This window comes from Podarcis bocagei (assembly GCF_964188305.1).
Source record: "Podarcis bocagei genome assembly, chromosome: 16".
Taxonomy (NCBI): Eukaryota; Metazoa; Chordata; class Lepidosauria; order Squamata; family Lacertidae; genus Podarcis; species Podarcis bocagei.
The window spans coordinates 32,073,797-32,087,682 of NC_138142.1; the positions used below are offsets into that span (position 1 = coordinate 32,073,797).

The following is a 13,886-nucleotide window of genomic DNA, read 5'->3' on the forward strand; positions in this document are numbered from 1 at the left end:
CTATGATTTATAGGATTGCTCCAGTTTATGATTAAAGCATATTCGTGCCCTACAGTGCAATCCTATACGTGTCTATCTTGATGTATGTCTTGCTGAGTTCAATGGGGCTTATTCCCAGGTAACTAAGAGAGGCTCACAGTCTGTTTGTGTGTGTGTGTGTGATTTATTGTAGAATTAGGCAAATTAAGGCTATCGATGGCTATTAGCTGTTGACAGTTAAAAATGCAAAGTCTATGTAAAGAGGGAGTTTGCCTCTAAATCCCAGGTGCTGTGAGACAAACCATCCTGGAAAGTCATTGCCTTGTCACACTCTGCTTATGCTGTTAAGTGTATGGATGGCGAATAGACCTCCCTGCTTCTTTGATTGCAGTCAAGAAAGCGGAAAAGTCTATCCACCACCAAAAGGCTTCTTTAATAGTTTTTTTTTATTAAAAAAAATATTTTTTTGAAAATCAATTAAAAAAATTGTTAAAGGAGAGACTGGATGGCAGATAAACTGCTTTCTTGACTGGGATCTCTTTCAGCTGATTTTAATGTTGTATTTTTAAAATTATTGAAGTCCTTTGTCTGCCCTGCCCTGGACTTGTTAGAGATATAAGTTGTGTGTGTGTTTGTAGAGACCTTTGGTCTAACCCAAGACAACAAAGGATAATAATAATAATATCCCTCTTGCTTTGGGATAGGCCAAAGGTCTCTTCAAGCGCCAAATCAATCTTTTATTTCATTTTATTTAGTCAATTTATATCCTGCCCCTCCTCCTGAATGAGCCCATGGTAGTAGCAATTATCGTTACTGTTACTATAATTTGGTCCTATGCCAAAGGTCAAGACTGTGTGTTCAAGTATTTCCTCAGCACATGACAGAAGCTGCACAATGAGGGATTTACCTCTGGGGAGGGAATGCCGCAGTTTGGGGGCTACCACAGAGAAAGCCCTTCTCTCGGACCTTCCCCTACTTTCCTCCTTGAACATCTGAGGGCAGGGGAACTCCCAAGAAGGCTCTTCTGCTGATTTCTCCCCAGGGGTGGTCTGTGGGGAGTGAGCCAACCTTTCAGATACTCAGATTACATTAAGCAATGTGATGCCTATTTCAAGATAGTTTGGTGGCTTGTTTTGTTTTTAACTGGCCTGGCTAGTGTGCCTTTACAACAATTTTAAAGAGGCAAAGCTTTTCAGGACAGTCAGAGGCAAGAAACCTGGATTCCTCCCAGCTGATTGGGGCCAAGAGAGCCCATAAAATACAATTTGCCCTGTGGCGGTTCCACCCTTCCCCTCACTGAGGTCACTCCTGACCCTGATATGATCTGCCCCACTTGCCGCCCCTCACTGACCAGGCACGGAGGTGCCCAGGGCCACGAAGACCACGGCTGTGACAGAGTCTTTGAGGCCGATGGTGCAGCCAAAATGGGCGGCCAGGTCTCCGGTGAGGGCGGTGAGGACTCCGATGAGGCAGATGGAGACAAAGAAGCAGGCCCAGCCGCACCAGTATTCGGTTGGCGGCACAAAGGCAAACAGAACTTTCCAGAAAACCGTCAGGAAGTGCATGATGTAGTCGAAGCAAGAGGGGAGGCGCTCCTCGCCAGAGTCATCGTCCTCGTCGTCACCTGGAGGGAGGGAGCACAGAGAGACACCTTAAATTAATAGGGACGCCACCAGTCAACCTTAGCCAATCTCCCCACAGTGCCTAGTCTTTCTTCTAGCCTCCCTTTTGCTTACCTCATGTGAGTGTAGGGAGCGGGGAGGCAATTAAGGAAATTCCAATGGGGCAACAAAATCTCTTATGGTGGTGGGGAGAGCAGGCCCAGCAACAGTGGCTAGCCAAGTTAGACAATTGCCGAGGGCTCCAGGGGCCAGGTGAGGGGGCCCTTGGGGGCCTGACCCAGCTGCACTGCCATTTACCATCTTCCCTGCCAGGCCCATGGATGCTTTTCAGTGGCAGGTGGCTGTGCCGCTTTCACATGAGAGCCAAGCTCTACTCCCATCCCCAGTGGCTCGCTGCCATTTTAAGTTACCCAAAGGTCCCATCAAACCCATACATTTAAAGCTCATGGCTTCTCCCAAAGAATCCCAGGAACTGTAGCTTGTTAAGCTTCCTGAGAATTGTTAAAGGTAAGGTAAAGGGACCCCTGACCACTAGGTCCAGTTGTGGCCGACTCTGGGGTTGCGGCGCTCATCTCGCTTTATTGGTCAAGGGAGCCGGCGTACAGCTTCCGGGTAATGTGGCCAGCTTGCAGCTGCTTCTGGCGAACCGGAAGCGCACGGAAACGCCGTTTACTATCCCACCAGAGTGGTACCTATTTGTCTACTTGCACTTTGACGTGGTTTCGAATTGCTAGGTTGGCAGGAGCAGGGACCGAGCAACGGGAGCTCACCCCGTCACGGGTATTCAAACCGCCGACCTGATCGGCAAGTCCTAGGCTCTGTGGTTTAACCCTTGAGAATTGTTAGGAAGACCTTAAAAAATAATAATCACAAAGTGGCATGGGGGTGGGGAGAACTGAATTTTAAGAATGAAAAAGAAAAGAGTAGCTGGGAGAAAACAAAATTGACAGCTTCACCCATCCCTGTCATGTAACTGCATTTTCTTGCATTCACCCCATGGCCCCTCTAGTGGGTTGTCTCTTCCACTGTGGAATATTTAAACCAGAAGTTCCTTGGGGCAGAGACCTGCTGTCTTTCCCCCCTTTTCTTATTTTTCTCATCGAAGTGCCTCTCACAGGGATGAGGCTACGTCTGAGCGTGTTGTGGCTGGTGACTGGAAGCATCTGTCTGTGGTGTTCAGAAGTTGGCTACACCCTCTGTCCCAACATTCCTACCTACGGTATACCCCTCCGAAAAGGTCCATCTTCTTTCTTACCAGCACTGACGGTTACGGCACTAACAAACTGCTCCCTCCAGCTACTGCTGCCGACGACGAGGGCCAAGTTGGTCTTCTTTATTAATTTGTCCACAGTGCTCTGGAAAAGAGGGGTGTGGGGAGGTGAGAACTTTAAGTGGGCAGAAGGGGCTAGTCCCTGTGAATCTTCTCCCCCATGCCCACCCCTTTCCACCACCACCAGTATTGCTATCCTCCTCCTCTTGGCTCTTCAGCACCCGTGGTCAGGGATGGCGTGGGAAATGTCATTGCATCTTTGGGCACCCTGCCACCCTGCCATCTGCCTAACCAGGCATGATGACAAGGGCACTGGAGCAAAAGGTGGCGTGAGAAACCGGGAGACAGATTCAAAGGAAGCAAATCTGTTTTTAATAAAGAACCAAGACGGACATTTGCCCATCTCAGAAATATATTTGTTATTATTAACTTATATATTCAAAGAGAGGGGATTCCAAAAGGCAAGTAAAGTGCCACGATACCAAAGGCACAATTCCTACATTGTGTGGAATGGACATCCAGACAAGGTGATATCTGCAGGAAGCCCTCACCTGCAGAGGGCAGTGATCCATTGAGTGCATAAGGATGAGATGATAACTGACAGAGGGACACCTCAATAACAGATTGTGAAAAACAGATAAGGCTTGGAGGCTGAACAAGATGCGAGGGCACTTTGTAGGCGGCAGATTCACATTTGGCAGGGTTGGATGTTTTGTGGTGGCCCAAAAGTCCATGGCAGGGGTCGTGCGGGTGAAGAAACAGAAATGTTTAAACTTCAGCTCCTTATTCTGGGGGATTCTCAGCCTCGGTTGATGGGCAAGGAGCTGGTTCCTGATTTGGTTCCTTATTCAAAAGCCCACGGGTTCTTTCAAGACAGCCTTTTTATTAAGCATTCATCCTGGTTTGCTTGCTCAGTGGCCAGACTATGTCCGGTCTTTGCTGAGCGTTTGTTCTGATTTGTTAATGGGGTAGTTATACGACAATGGGCATCCACCTTGCTATATTCTGATTTGCTTGCGGAATGTTTAAACATCTTCCTGTTAGTCATTCGTTCATCCCACACTTTTCATCGCATTTCTCTGTCACTTTCCAAACTGCAAATAGTCTTGTTTGTTTAAAAAAATCAATGGATGGGGGAAATTGGAGGTTGGCACACTAGGACAAATCGGGCAGTGACCCACCAAGTTCAGTCCACCCACACTTGTCTATCTCTTTACTTACAATCAGTCCAAGGGATGGCATTTGCTGGCAGCTTCCTCCTCCTTAGTCTCAGTGTTTGTAGAACTCAGGAGGGAGGAGGTGGATGGGGGCAAAGCTAGAATTATTTGGTTCTGCATGTCATTGGCTCTGGTGCCACCTACTGGTGGGCTCCCTGCCTTCCACCCAACCAGTCCCAATGGGCACCAGCCACCACTAGGAGGGGTCTGTGGATGCTGAGGTGTGAGGAGGGGAGTTGTGACTGAAATGTCTTTCTTGCTAGGGAGTGCCAGGTGAGACAGTGTCTTCTTACCTTGAATTCGTAAGATTCCTCAATAACAACTTCAAGTTTGGTGTTCTCTCCAAGGCTAGGACACCCCATCTTGGCAATTGCTTCCTCTTCTCCATTAGGCAGGCGGTTTTCATTGGAGTCACCTGGGGTGAGATTGGGGAGAAAACGGGCACATAGGGAGAGGCTGGAATCCCAACATCCCCTCTCTGCCAGCCTCCAGAAACCTCTTTCCAACTCTCTAACCTCCTCCGTCACCCACCGTCCTCAGTCCCCTTCCCAGTTGCCTCAATCCATCTCCTTAATGGCCCAAGGTTGCCTGCTTTCCTAACAATTTGGCCCCTCTGCCTTTCAAACAGCAGCCCAGCATGCAGAAAGTGAAGCTTCTATTATCACTTTATCTCCCTTTCATGAAAACCATCACCTGCTAAACTTCTACCTGCCAGCCTACTGTTTAAAAGCTGGGGAACAGAGGTAGGAAAAGAACTTGGCCATCTCTCTTTGTGCTCCCCTCCTTTATTTTTTTAAAAAGCAAAGATCATAGAGCCCCGGAGGCAAAGCCTTTTCCCCACCAATTCGGCAAGTCGGTTAAATGTTGCTCTTGGACTTGAAACAACCGAGACAACTCTGAGACATCATCCTGCAATCGTTTGAGCGTCACCCAAAAAGAGGACACAGTTTTGCATTAATTAGGACTGTGTTAATGTCAACTGTGTGCACGCCATACATTGAAAGCACATGACTTACCGCTAAGAGTCCTGGGAACTGGAGCTTGGTGCTGGGAAATGCAGCTCTGTGGGGGGTAAACTACAGTTCCCAGGATTATTCGGGGGATGACGACAACAGTGTGTTCTAAATCTATGATGTGGACAATGTGAATTTAGAAAGCTTGAATATAATTTGGGGGGGGGGGAACCAACACTTTTCATTTCTGCAGGGGGTTGGACTGGATGATCCTTAGGGTTCCTTCCAACTCTACGATTCTATGATTCTAGGGAAGAGTGTGAGCTGATGACTTGCGTGCCTGCTTAGTCTGCTGCCTGGCTTCTGCTCACTCCATGTGGGTGGACAACTTCTCTCTCTACCGAGGGTTCCTTGTCTTTAAACTTAACCTTCACAACCCTACAAATAAAGGGCTCCTCTAGTACCATGTCTTCCTTACGTCTTTCTGCCATAAGCTCAGGGGAAGGGAACCTCCTTCAGCCTGAGGGCCGCATTCCCTTCTAGGCAACTTTCCAGGGGCCACAAGCCAGTGGTGGGTGGGGCCACAGGCAAAAGTGGGCGGAGCAATGAATGTGAACCTGACCTTTGTACAGCAAGCTTACAAGACCTGGAGGACCACATTTGCGGGCCCCCCCCAAGTCCGAGGTTCCTCATCCCTGTTGTAGCCCACCCCACATCCCACTCTGCCCCACAAGTATCTTAGGATGACTCTCCTGCAAATCATATTATTATTATTTCTTCAATTTCTAGGCCACCCTTCATCGAAGGATCACAGGGCGGCTTACAATATAACAACACAAAAATACATCACATAATACAAACTAAAACAACAATAACAACACACACACCCCAGGTTTATCCACTTTTTCCTTACCATGCCGTGGACCTGTGTCCAGCAGTTCTGGTGGCCCCAGCTCCAGGTGGAAGTTCTTGTTTTTCTCGTACTCCTCATCGTCAATAATTTTAATTTCGATGTATCTCCTGGGGACGAGGAAGAAAATAATGGGTTCTTTGGAGCAGGCAGACCAATACAGGAAACCATCTTCCCAAGGTACTGCCCCCGCTTTCCCCTCCCCCCCCCCCTGTCCTGGGCCTGGCCTTGCTCATAGCCCAGCAAATGGAAATTTAGTAAGCCCATACTTCTTTGGCACGGAAGTGACGCAACAGGGAACGCACTCCTTGGCTTAATATCGGCATAGCAGGCAGCCATGAAAAGTCACATAGCAGAGGCCAGTGCTTTAGGGTGAATGAGGCATTGCCTCGCCAACCTCAAATTGCTGCCAGCCAGCCAGCCCTGCCCTGCCTGCCCTCTTCCTTGCACCCAGTCCAGTGGATGGCCCTGCCTGGCAGCTTCATCTTCTGTAGTCTCAGCGTTGCCCCTTGTAGAAATCAGCAGGGAGAAAGAGGAGGATGGGGACAAACGTAGAATTATTTGGCTACTTCTGCCATTAGCTCTGGTGCCACCTACTGGTGGGCTCCCTCACTTCTGCCCTAACAGCCTTAATGGGCCCCAGCAACCACTGGTCAATTAAGAGAGAGGGAGGAAAGCTTGGACCACCCCCACCCAAATCTTAGCTCCAGATCTGGGTGTGCAGAACTCACACCCAGGCCCTGCCTGTCATCCGTTCGGGCTCCACCTGCCATTGGGGCCCCTGTCTTCTGCCCCAGAACCGGCCCCCTCCGCACAGAGAAGCGGGGCCAGCAGGGAGAAACCGGCAACCCTCCCCATAGCCACCTCCGGCTCCTTCGAGTTCATCTCTGCTTATGCATGACCCCATGGCTTCGCTCTCGCCAAGCTGTGGCACAACGCACACACATGCACACACTCCGGGTACGCTAAGCCGAGTCTGGCAGCCGGAGCCTCGCTAGATGCCATCTGTTTTTAGTTCCCTAATTACAAACACAAAGAGACGGCTTGGTACTAATGGGATGGGAATATATGTGGGTACGTCAACGCTATAGGGCTGCCAAGGGGGTGGAAGCCAAGCCACCCTTTAGGCTCTTAAGATTCAGGTCTCACTGACACGGAGACATATCCCCAAACTCTGCCGCATTTGCGTCAGAACAACAAATCTGATCAAATGCATGCCACAGCTATATTTTCTAGCAGTACGTAAGTACAGAAGAACGGTTTTGGTTTTTTGCTGGGCTGTCTTAACCTCTTGCCTTCCCAAGATCCTCAGTAACAGATTTGCTGAAGTTCCCTTCAGTGACAGGTGCTGTCGCCCTTGTGATCATGTTGAGCTTGAAACAGCCTCGTGTCTGTTTCTCTACTGTAGATTTTATTAAGGGGATAGAGAACACATAATTTATCCTCTTATGAGCTGGTTTCCTGGCTCGATCCTTAGAGGCGCTTCTGAGTATCTTCCTTCAGGGGGTCTCATAAACCCATCACTTGAACAGGTGGCAATATAGCAAAATGTTGTAATATCCCTGGAACGGCTATGCTTGTTAGTTCCACATGTCACCTTTATTCTTCTGAGGCTGTGGCTTTGTAAATAGATATAGATATAGATATAGATATAGATATAGATATAGATATAGATATAGATATAGATATAGATATAGATATAGATATAGATATAGATATAGATATAGATATAGATATAGATATAGATTAGATATAGATATAGATGATATAGATAGAGCATTTTCTTTAATGCTCAGTTGACTGATACCTCAAAAACCTGAGGTAAAGTTGCCACCTCCTTTACAGGGATGGCTCCTGCACTTTTTACAGAAGCTGCCTGGCACACATAAACTAAGCAGGTCTACCAGTAATTCTTACTCTAATGAAACAGGCATGTGGAGAGTCTTGGCCCTCCGGATGTTGCTGAACTACAACTCCTGTCATTGCTGGGGCTGATGGGAGTTGTGGTTCAGTAACACCTGGAGGGCCCAAACTTTATGTGGAATAAAAACTTTGCCTGCTTCCATTTCTGTGAGTGAGGCTGTCACGAAAAGACGGAAAAGCCATACCCTTTAAAACTAATAGGACAAATGGCATGTGCTTTTGAGAGAGAGAGAGAGAGAGAGAGAGAGAGAGAGAGAGAGAGAGTGTTTGTAGAGCGGGGTAGGTTTTTCAGCCCAGGGGCCATATTCCATTCTGGACAACTTTCCAAGGGCCACATGTTAGTGGTGGGTGGAGCCAAGGGCAAAAGTGGGTGGAGCAACGAATGTCAATGTTATCTTTTCATAGGAGGCTCGTTTCCACACATACACTCACAGACGCCTCTCTCTAGTCTCCATCCGGACAAGCAAGAAGCATTCTTGCAGAGTTCAAGGACACATCCCAGTCAGACAAAAACACTCAAGGGTGTGGGGTGCAAAGGGGTCAGGGAAGGGTGTAGTTTAGGGACAGATTCAAGGGCCAGAGAGAGGCCTCAAGGGCTTGTGGTTCCACATCCCCATTTTGAAGAGCAACTGCCGTGAGGTAATTTCTACCCGCTTTCCTCTGGAAGAAACGTTGCTCTCCGCTAGTTCACATAGGAGCACATAAATGCGCATCCCATAAATTTTCACTCACACTCACTTTTGTCTGCCACCACCTTCCCCTCACACACACAAACCCCTGCATGTTCCTCTCTACTGGCACACAGCACCCATTTTTATCTGCTCGCACTTGCACCATTTCCGTCGCACGTCGGCTTACGGCCTGCCAGCCGCTCGCCCCCACGCACGGGTGCTTTCACGCTCCCTCCCGCGTGTGCCGTCGGCCAAACGTCCCGCTCCTTCCCCCCGCCACCCCACTTTCCCCTTCTCGTGCAATTAGGTCAGAGCCTGTCAAATTGGGAGCTGGAGGTTGCTGCAGCACAGCTTGACGGGTGAAAGATTAAGATTTCAAGAAATTAATTCCATGTGTCTGACGGAGCCGGAGGGATGCTGGGGGTGAGTGTTGGTGTTGGTTGGAGGCTGGCGACAAGGCAGCCAAGCAGCAATTATGAGGAGATAATTTTCTGAGATGGATGTGTGAGCACAGGATGCTGCCGGCTCCTGAGGGATGGAGCCTGGGACCTCCTACCACTCATAGCAAACGTCCTTAAGAAAGAGTCTTCTACTGAGTCGGACCACTGGTTCATCTAGCTTAGAACTGCTTGCACGGACTGGCAGTGGCTCTCCAAGGTTTCAGACAGGAAGTGTCTCTCAGGACTAGCTGGAGATGCCAGGGGTTGAACCCTGGGACCTTCTTCTGTGTGCAAAGCAGAAGCTCTAGCATCAAACTATGGAGCCCTTCCCTGCCACCCAACATTTCTGATGCAAAACTGGGACGTACGCCTTCCAGGAGGCGCACCCAGGAAAGTCACGTGACCCGCACCTTGCTCTTGCTGTGAAAAAATCCACTTTTTCGGGGTGAGGGTGCACAAGATCGTGGCACTCAAAATGGCCGCTGAAATCTTGCATGAAAAAAACCGGAATGTCCCTTTTACCCCAGGACACTTGGAAGGTGGGTTATCCAGGTTAGCAGGCTCAGATCGCAGGTGACAGGAAAAGACTGTTGTCTACTCAAGACCTCAGGGATTGGCTGCCAGTTAAAGCAGGCATCACAGGCCGAGAGAGAGAGAGAGAGAGAGAGAGAGAGAGAGAGAGAGAGAGAGAGAGAGACTCTAATAAAGGCAGCACCTAATTTTCAAAAGAGCATTTCAGATGCTCTACCACTGACCTATGGCAGTGTGTGCCTTTCTTTCTTGTCTTTCTTTCATGTTGCATCATGAAGGAATGGTGCCCCTGAGCATGTACAGAGCACCTTTATCAAGCTTTGCCACTCCTGACCCAGCATCGGCCTCCTCCCATGCCTTTTAACATAAACCCGGTATGTGCAACAGACATTCAACATGCTATTCCCATTTCTTAAATCAGGGTGGGGAATCTGCTGTCCTCCAGGTGTGGTTGGACCAGCCAGCATGCCCAGGCATGGACGATGGGAGTTGTAATCTATCAACAACTGGGGGTCCTCAGGCTCCGCACCCTTAAAAAAAAACATATCTGTTTCCCATTTCTTAGCTCTAGCCAAGCAACGCTCCGCAGCTGAATTTCTGCTTGCGTCAAACCACTGTATCTCAGGAGCTAGAGGAGAATGGGTTGGGGGGGTTGGGAAGAGGGAAATGAGCTGTGTTGACATTTTCCAGAGGGGAGGTGTGATGGGAGGAACGGGGAAAGCAATCTCTGACTGCCACTTAGCTACTAGGGCTGCCATAGTGCAACAATTTTGTGGTCTTCCTAAAAAAATAGCTCAACAACTTTATTTTTGCAATATGGCAACCCTATATTAGACTAGGTTCAAGGTGCCGGTACTGGGCTGCAGAGCCCTAGCTATACATGTTAACAAATCACTAATATTCCTTGGACTCCTGTCAAGGCTCAATTTTGCTCGATAACAACCCAGTGGAACAGGAAATAAAACTTACGCCATTAAAACAACGATAACAGCCACAAATTACTGAATGTAGTCTGGGGCCAGGATACCTAAAAGATCGTTTTGCCCAAGGCCAGTGCAATATATTTTGCCACCTGAGGCAAACTGCAAAATGGTGCTTCCCGGCTAGGGAAGAAAGGGTGAACGAAGATCTACATCAGGAAAAGGGTGTGGGGATAAATCCACCTTCCCCCAATGGTTGAAGTGGGAATCAAAGGCTGCCGTGGTTGGGGAGGGGGCTGAAACATGCCAGGTGGGTGCAGAGGGCAGCCCCCACCATTTCCTCCTTAGGGACGGGAGGAAGCCAAGCAGCACCTCCTCCTCATCGAAAGGCTGCTGTAGAGGCGGCATGGCTGCAGAGGAGGAGGCAGATTTGGCCTCTGAGGAGTTTGCCACAGCCGTCACTGCCACTGCTACAGAGGCAATTGGTGAGGAATTCCTTGGAGGCCCTCTCTCCTGCTCCTGTGGATCCCGTGGCCTGAGGCGGTCACCTCACCTTGCCTCATGGGTGAACCAGCCCTGTTCTCACACATTACTGTATTTTTCGCTCAGTAAGACACACTTTTCCCCTCCTAAAAAGTAAGGGGAAATGTATGTGCGTCTTATGGAGTGAATGCAGGCTGCGCAGCTATCCCTGAAGCCAGGAGAGCAAGAGGGATCGGTGCACACCGGTCACTCTCGCTCTCCTGGCTCCAGGGATAGCCACGCGAAGCCTCTTCAGGGCAACGGGAGGAAAAATGGAGCCCCTTCCATTTCTCCTCCCACTTTGCTGGAGAGGGAGAGAATATTTTTTTTCTTGTTCTCCTTATAGAGCGAAAAATACGGTACATACCCAATCAGTCACTGTGTCTTGTGGGAGAAGGCATCCTACAGATGGCATCCTACCAGGAGGACCATTCCATACAGTGGAGTGGGGCTTTTAGTGTGGCGGCACCTACCCACTTGTGATTCCTGGCAGCCTCCCCATAGCCATCATGGTTAACCAGCCATTGGTAGACTCATGCTCTATTATTCCTCCCTCCCCCATCCTCTTTAAAAGCCATCCAATTTGGTGGCCCTCTTGTGTGGGTCACAGCATCCCTGCTCATGTTTTCAGTACACAGTGCCCACACAAACCTTTTCAAAGACAAAAACAAACCGCCTTCCCTGGTCTCTTACATGGTCTCATCATTCTGGAACTCCACTTTGCCGGCTACCTCCTCATAGTCCTCTCCGGCCTTAGCGGTCCCCTCAATGGTGCGGAAGGGGATGGCCACTCTCCCGCGTGCCCCCGAGGTCCTCAGCACCTTGATGCGCACAGCCCCCACGCTCTCGCTCACACGCATGGAGGCCCCGTCGAAGGTGAAGATGCCGGCATGGTCGTCGTCGAAGATCGTGACGGTGGCCATCTTAGAAGGCCCGAGGCATGCTTTGGGAGGAGGCTCAGGGCCCGGTTCGGCCCAGGCTGCCCGCACGTTACTGAGGTGAACATAGAAATACTCATCTTCCTCGAAAATGTCATCATCAATGATTCCGACCCGCACTTCCTTGTGGGTTTCCCCTGGCTTGAAGAGCAAGGTGCCCTCCGCAAACTCGTAGTCAGAGCCAGCGTTGGCCGTCCCGTCCTCCGTGCGGAAATCCACCCTCAATGTGACGCAGGCTGGGTCCCCTCCCCGCCGGGCCACAGTCAGCACCACCGAGCCGCAGTTCTCGAAGCACTGGTAATGCGCTGGCTCAAAGCCAACTTTGGTCACGGACTCGTCTTCTTCCGCACGCACCTCCTGCATGCTAATGGCTTTGCGGGCCTGGTCCGCCGCATGTTTCTTGAGGATATTCCCTGCTCCGATCATCATGCGTGTGGCCTGGATGCGGTAGAAAGCCCGGCTCTTCTGCTGTTGGACTAGCACGTGATAGTTGGCCATCTCGATAAGCTGCTCCATGTCCTTTTCTGGATGTTTCTGCTTGAGGTCCCTCAAGGTGCGGGCCATATCCCTGCGAGCTTCGTCATCCTGGTCCTTCCCTGCTTCCACAAGACCTTCGGATCCTTCCTTTAGCGAGTTGTCCATCTCCATGTCCAACTTTGGATAGCCAGTATCACCCTCAGTCTCAATGATCAGGCCTCGGGCCTTGTCCGCTCGGTATTTCTTGTGGACGTATTTGTAGAAGAGGAGCCTTCTGTCAGCCACCCAAGCCTGGAGCACACAGAGTGGGAAGAAGAGGAAGGTGAGGAGCCCTTCCCACAATTCCACTATGCCGGGAGAGAACCAGGCCAGGATGAGGTATAGCCAGATATAGGCGAAGATGCTCCAGGCGGCGGTGACAAAGAAGACCCGCAAGTGTTTGATGCGCCGTACCTCGCCCTCAGGGACCACATGGATGCAGACGGCGATAATGACAAACATATTGAAGGCTGCGCTGCCGACAATGGTGCTGGGCCCCATGTCTCCTGCGGTGAAGCCGTGGCCCACAATCTCAATGATGGAGAGCAGGATCTCAGGGGCTGAGGAACCCAATGCCATCAGGGTCAAGTTGGAGACGGTCTCATTCCAGATGCGGATGGTGGTGGTGGTGGTCTCCCCGTTGGGCTTCTTGATTGTGATCTCTTTCTCCTGTGAGGTGATGACTTCTATGGAGGCCATGAAGCGGTCGGCAATGATGGACATGCCCAGGAACATGTAGATCAGAGCCACAAAGTAAACAATGGCCCTTGCCACCTTGTCCCCCACAGAGGGGTTCTGTGGGAACCACACTGGCAAGATCACACCTTCTTGGCACTCCGTGGCCTCTTGGCACTTGGCGGTGTTGTTGCCGCCATCCGGGGACGCTGTCTCAACGCCGTGCGTGCCGCCATGGCCACCCACCGTCGCCAGCGGTGAAGGGAGGAACAAGGCCAGCAGCAAGGCTGAAGCCTTCAGTTGAGACAGGAGTGACATGGCGAGGAAGACGATACCTGTAAGGTAGGGCAGAGAGTGTTAGTGAAATAAAACAACAACAACAACAACAACAACAACAACAACAACAACAACAACAACAACACTCCGTCCATCTGGCTGGGTTGCCTCAGCCACTTTGAGCAGCTTCCAACACATAGAAAAATATAATAAAACATCAAATACAGGGCTGCCTTCAGATGTATTCTAAAACTTGTATAGTTATTTATCTCCTTGACATCTGATGGGAGGGTGTTCCACAGGGTGGACACCACTACCGAGAAGGCCCTCTGCCTGGTTCCCTGTAACCTCACTTCTCACAGTGAGGGAACTGCCAGAAGGCCCTCGGACCTAGACCTCAGTGTCCTGGCTTAATGATATGGGATGGAGACACGCATTCAGGTATACAGGGCTGACCCAAGGCCGTTTAGGGTTTTAAAGGCTTGTGCTCAGAGCCAGTGTATTAAAGGCATTGACTAGACAA

General features: G+C 50.1%; 1 protein-coding gene across 3 annotated transcripts in view; it reads right to left on the bottom strand.

Moving 5' to 3' along the window:
• LOC308574960 (sodium/calcium exchanger 1-like) overlaps nt 1–13,886 on the bottom strand; it is a 31,020-nt gene that overhangs the window by 6,556 nt on the left and 10,578 nt on the right. For all 3 annotated transcript variants that reach the window (XM_081173286.1, XM_081173285.1, XM_081173284.1), the window contains exons 2-6: nt 11,652–13,422; nt 5,955–6,061; nt 4,382–4,503; nt 2,857–2,956; nt 1,331–1,603 (exon numbers count right to left, since the gene is read on the bottom strand). In XM_081173286.1, coding sequence (XP_081029412.1) covers nt 1,331–1,603; nt 2,857–2,956; nt 4,382–4,503; nt 5,955–6,061; nt 11,652–13,405 — 2,356 coding nt within the window. In that variant the 5' untranslated portion in view covers nt 13,406–13,422. The remainder of the gene's footprint in view (nt 1–1,330; nt 1,604–2,856; nt 2,957–4,381; nt 4,504–5,954; nt 6,062–11,651; nt 13,423–13,886) is intronic.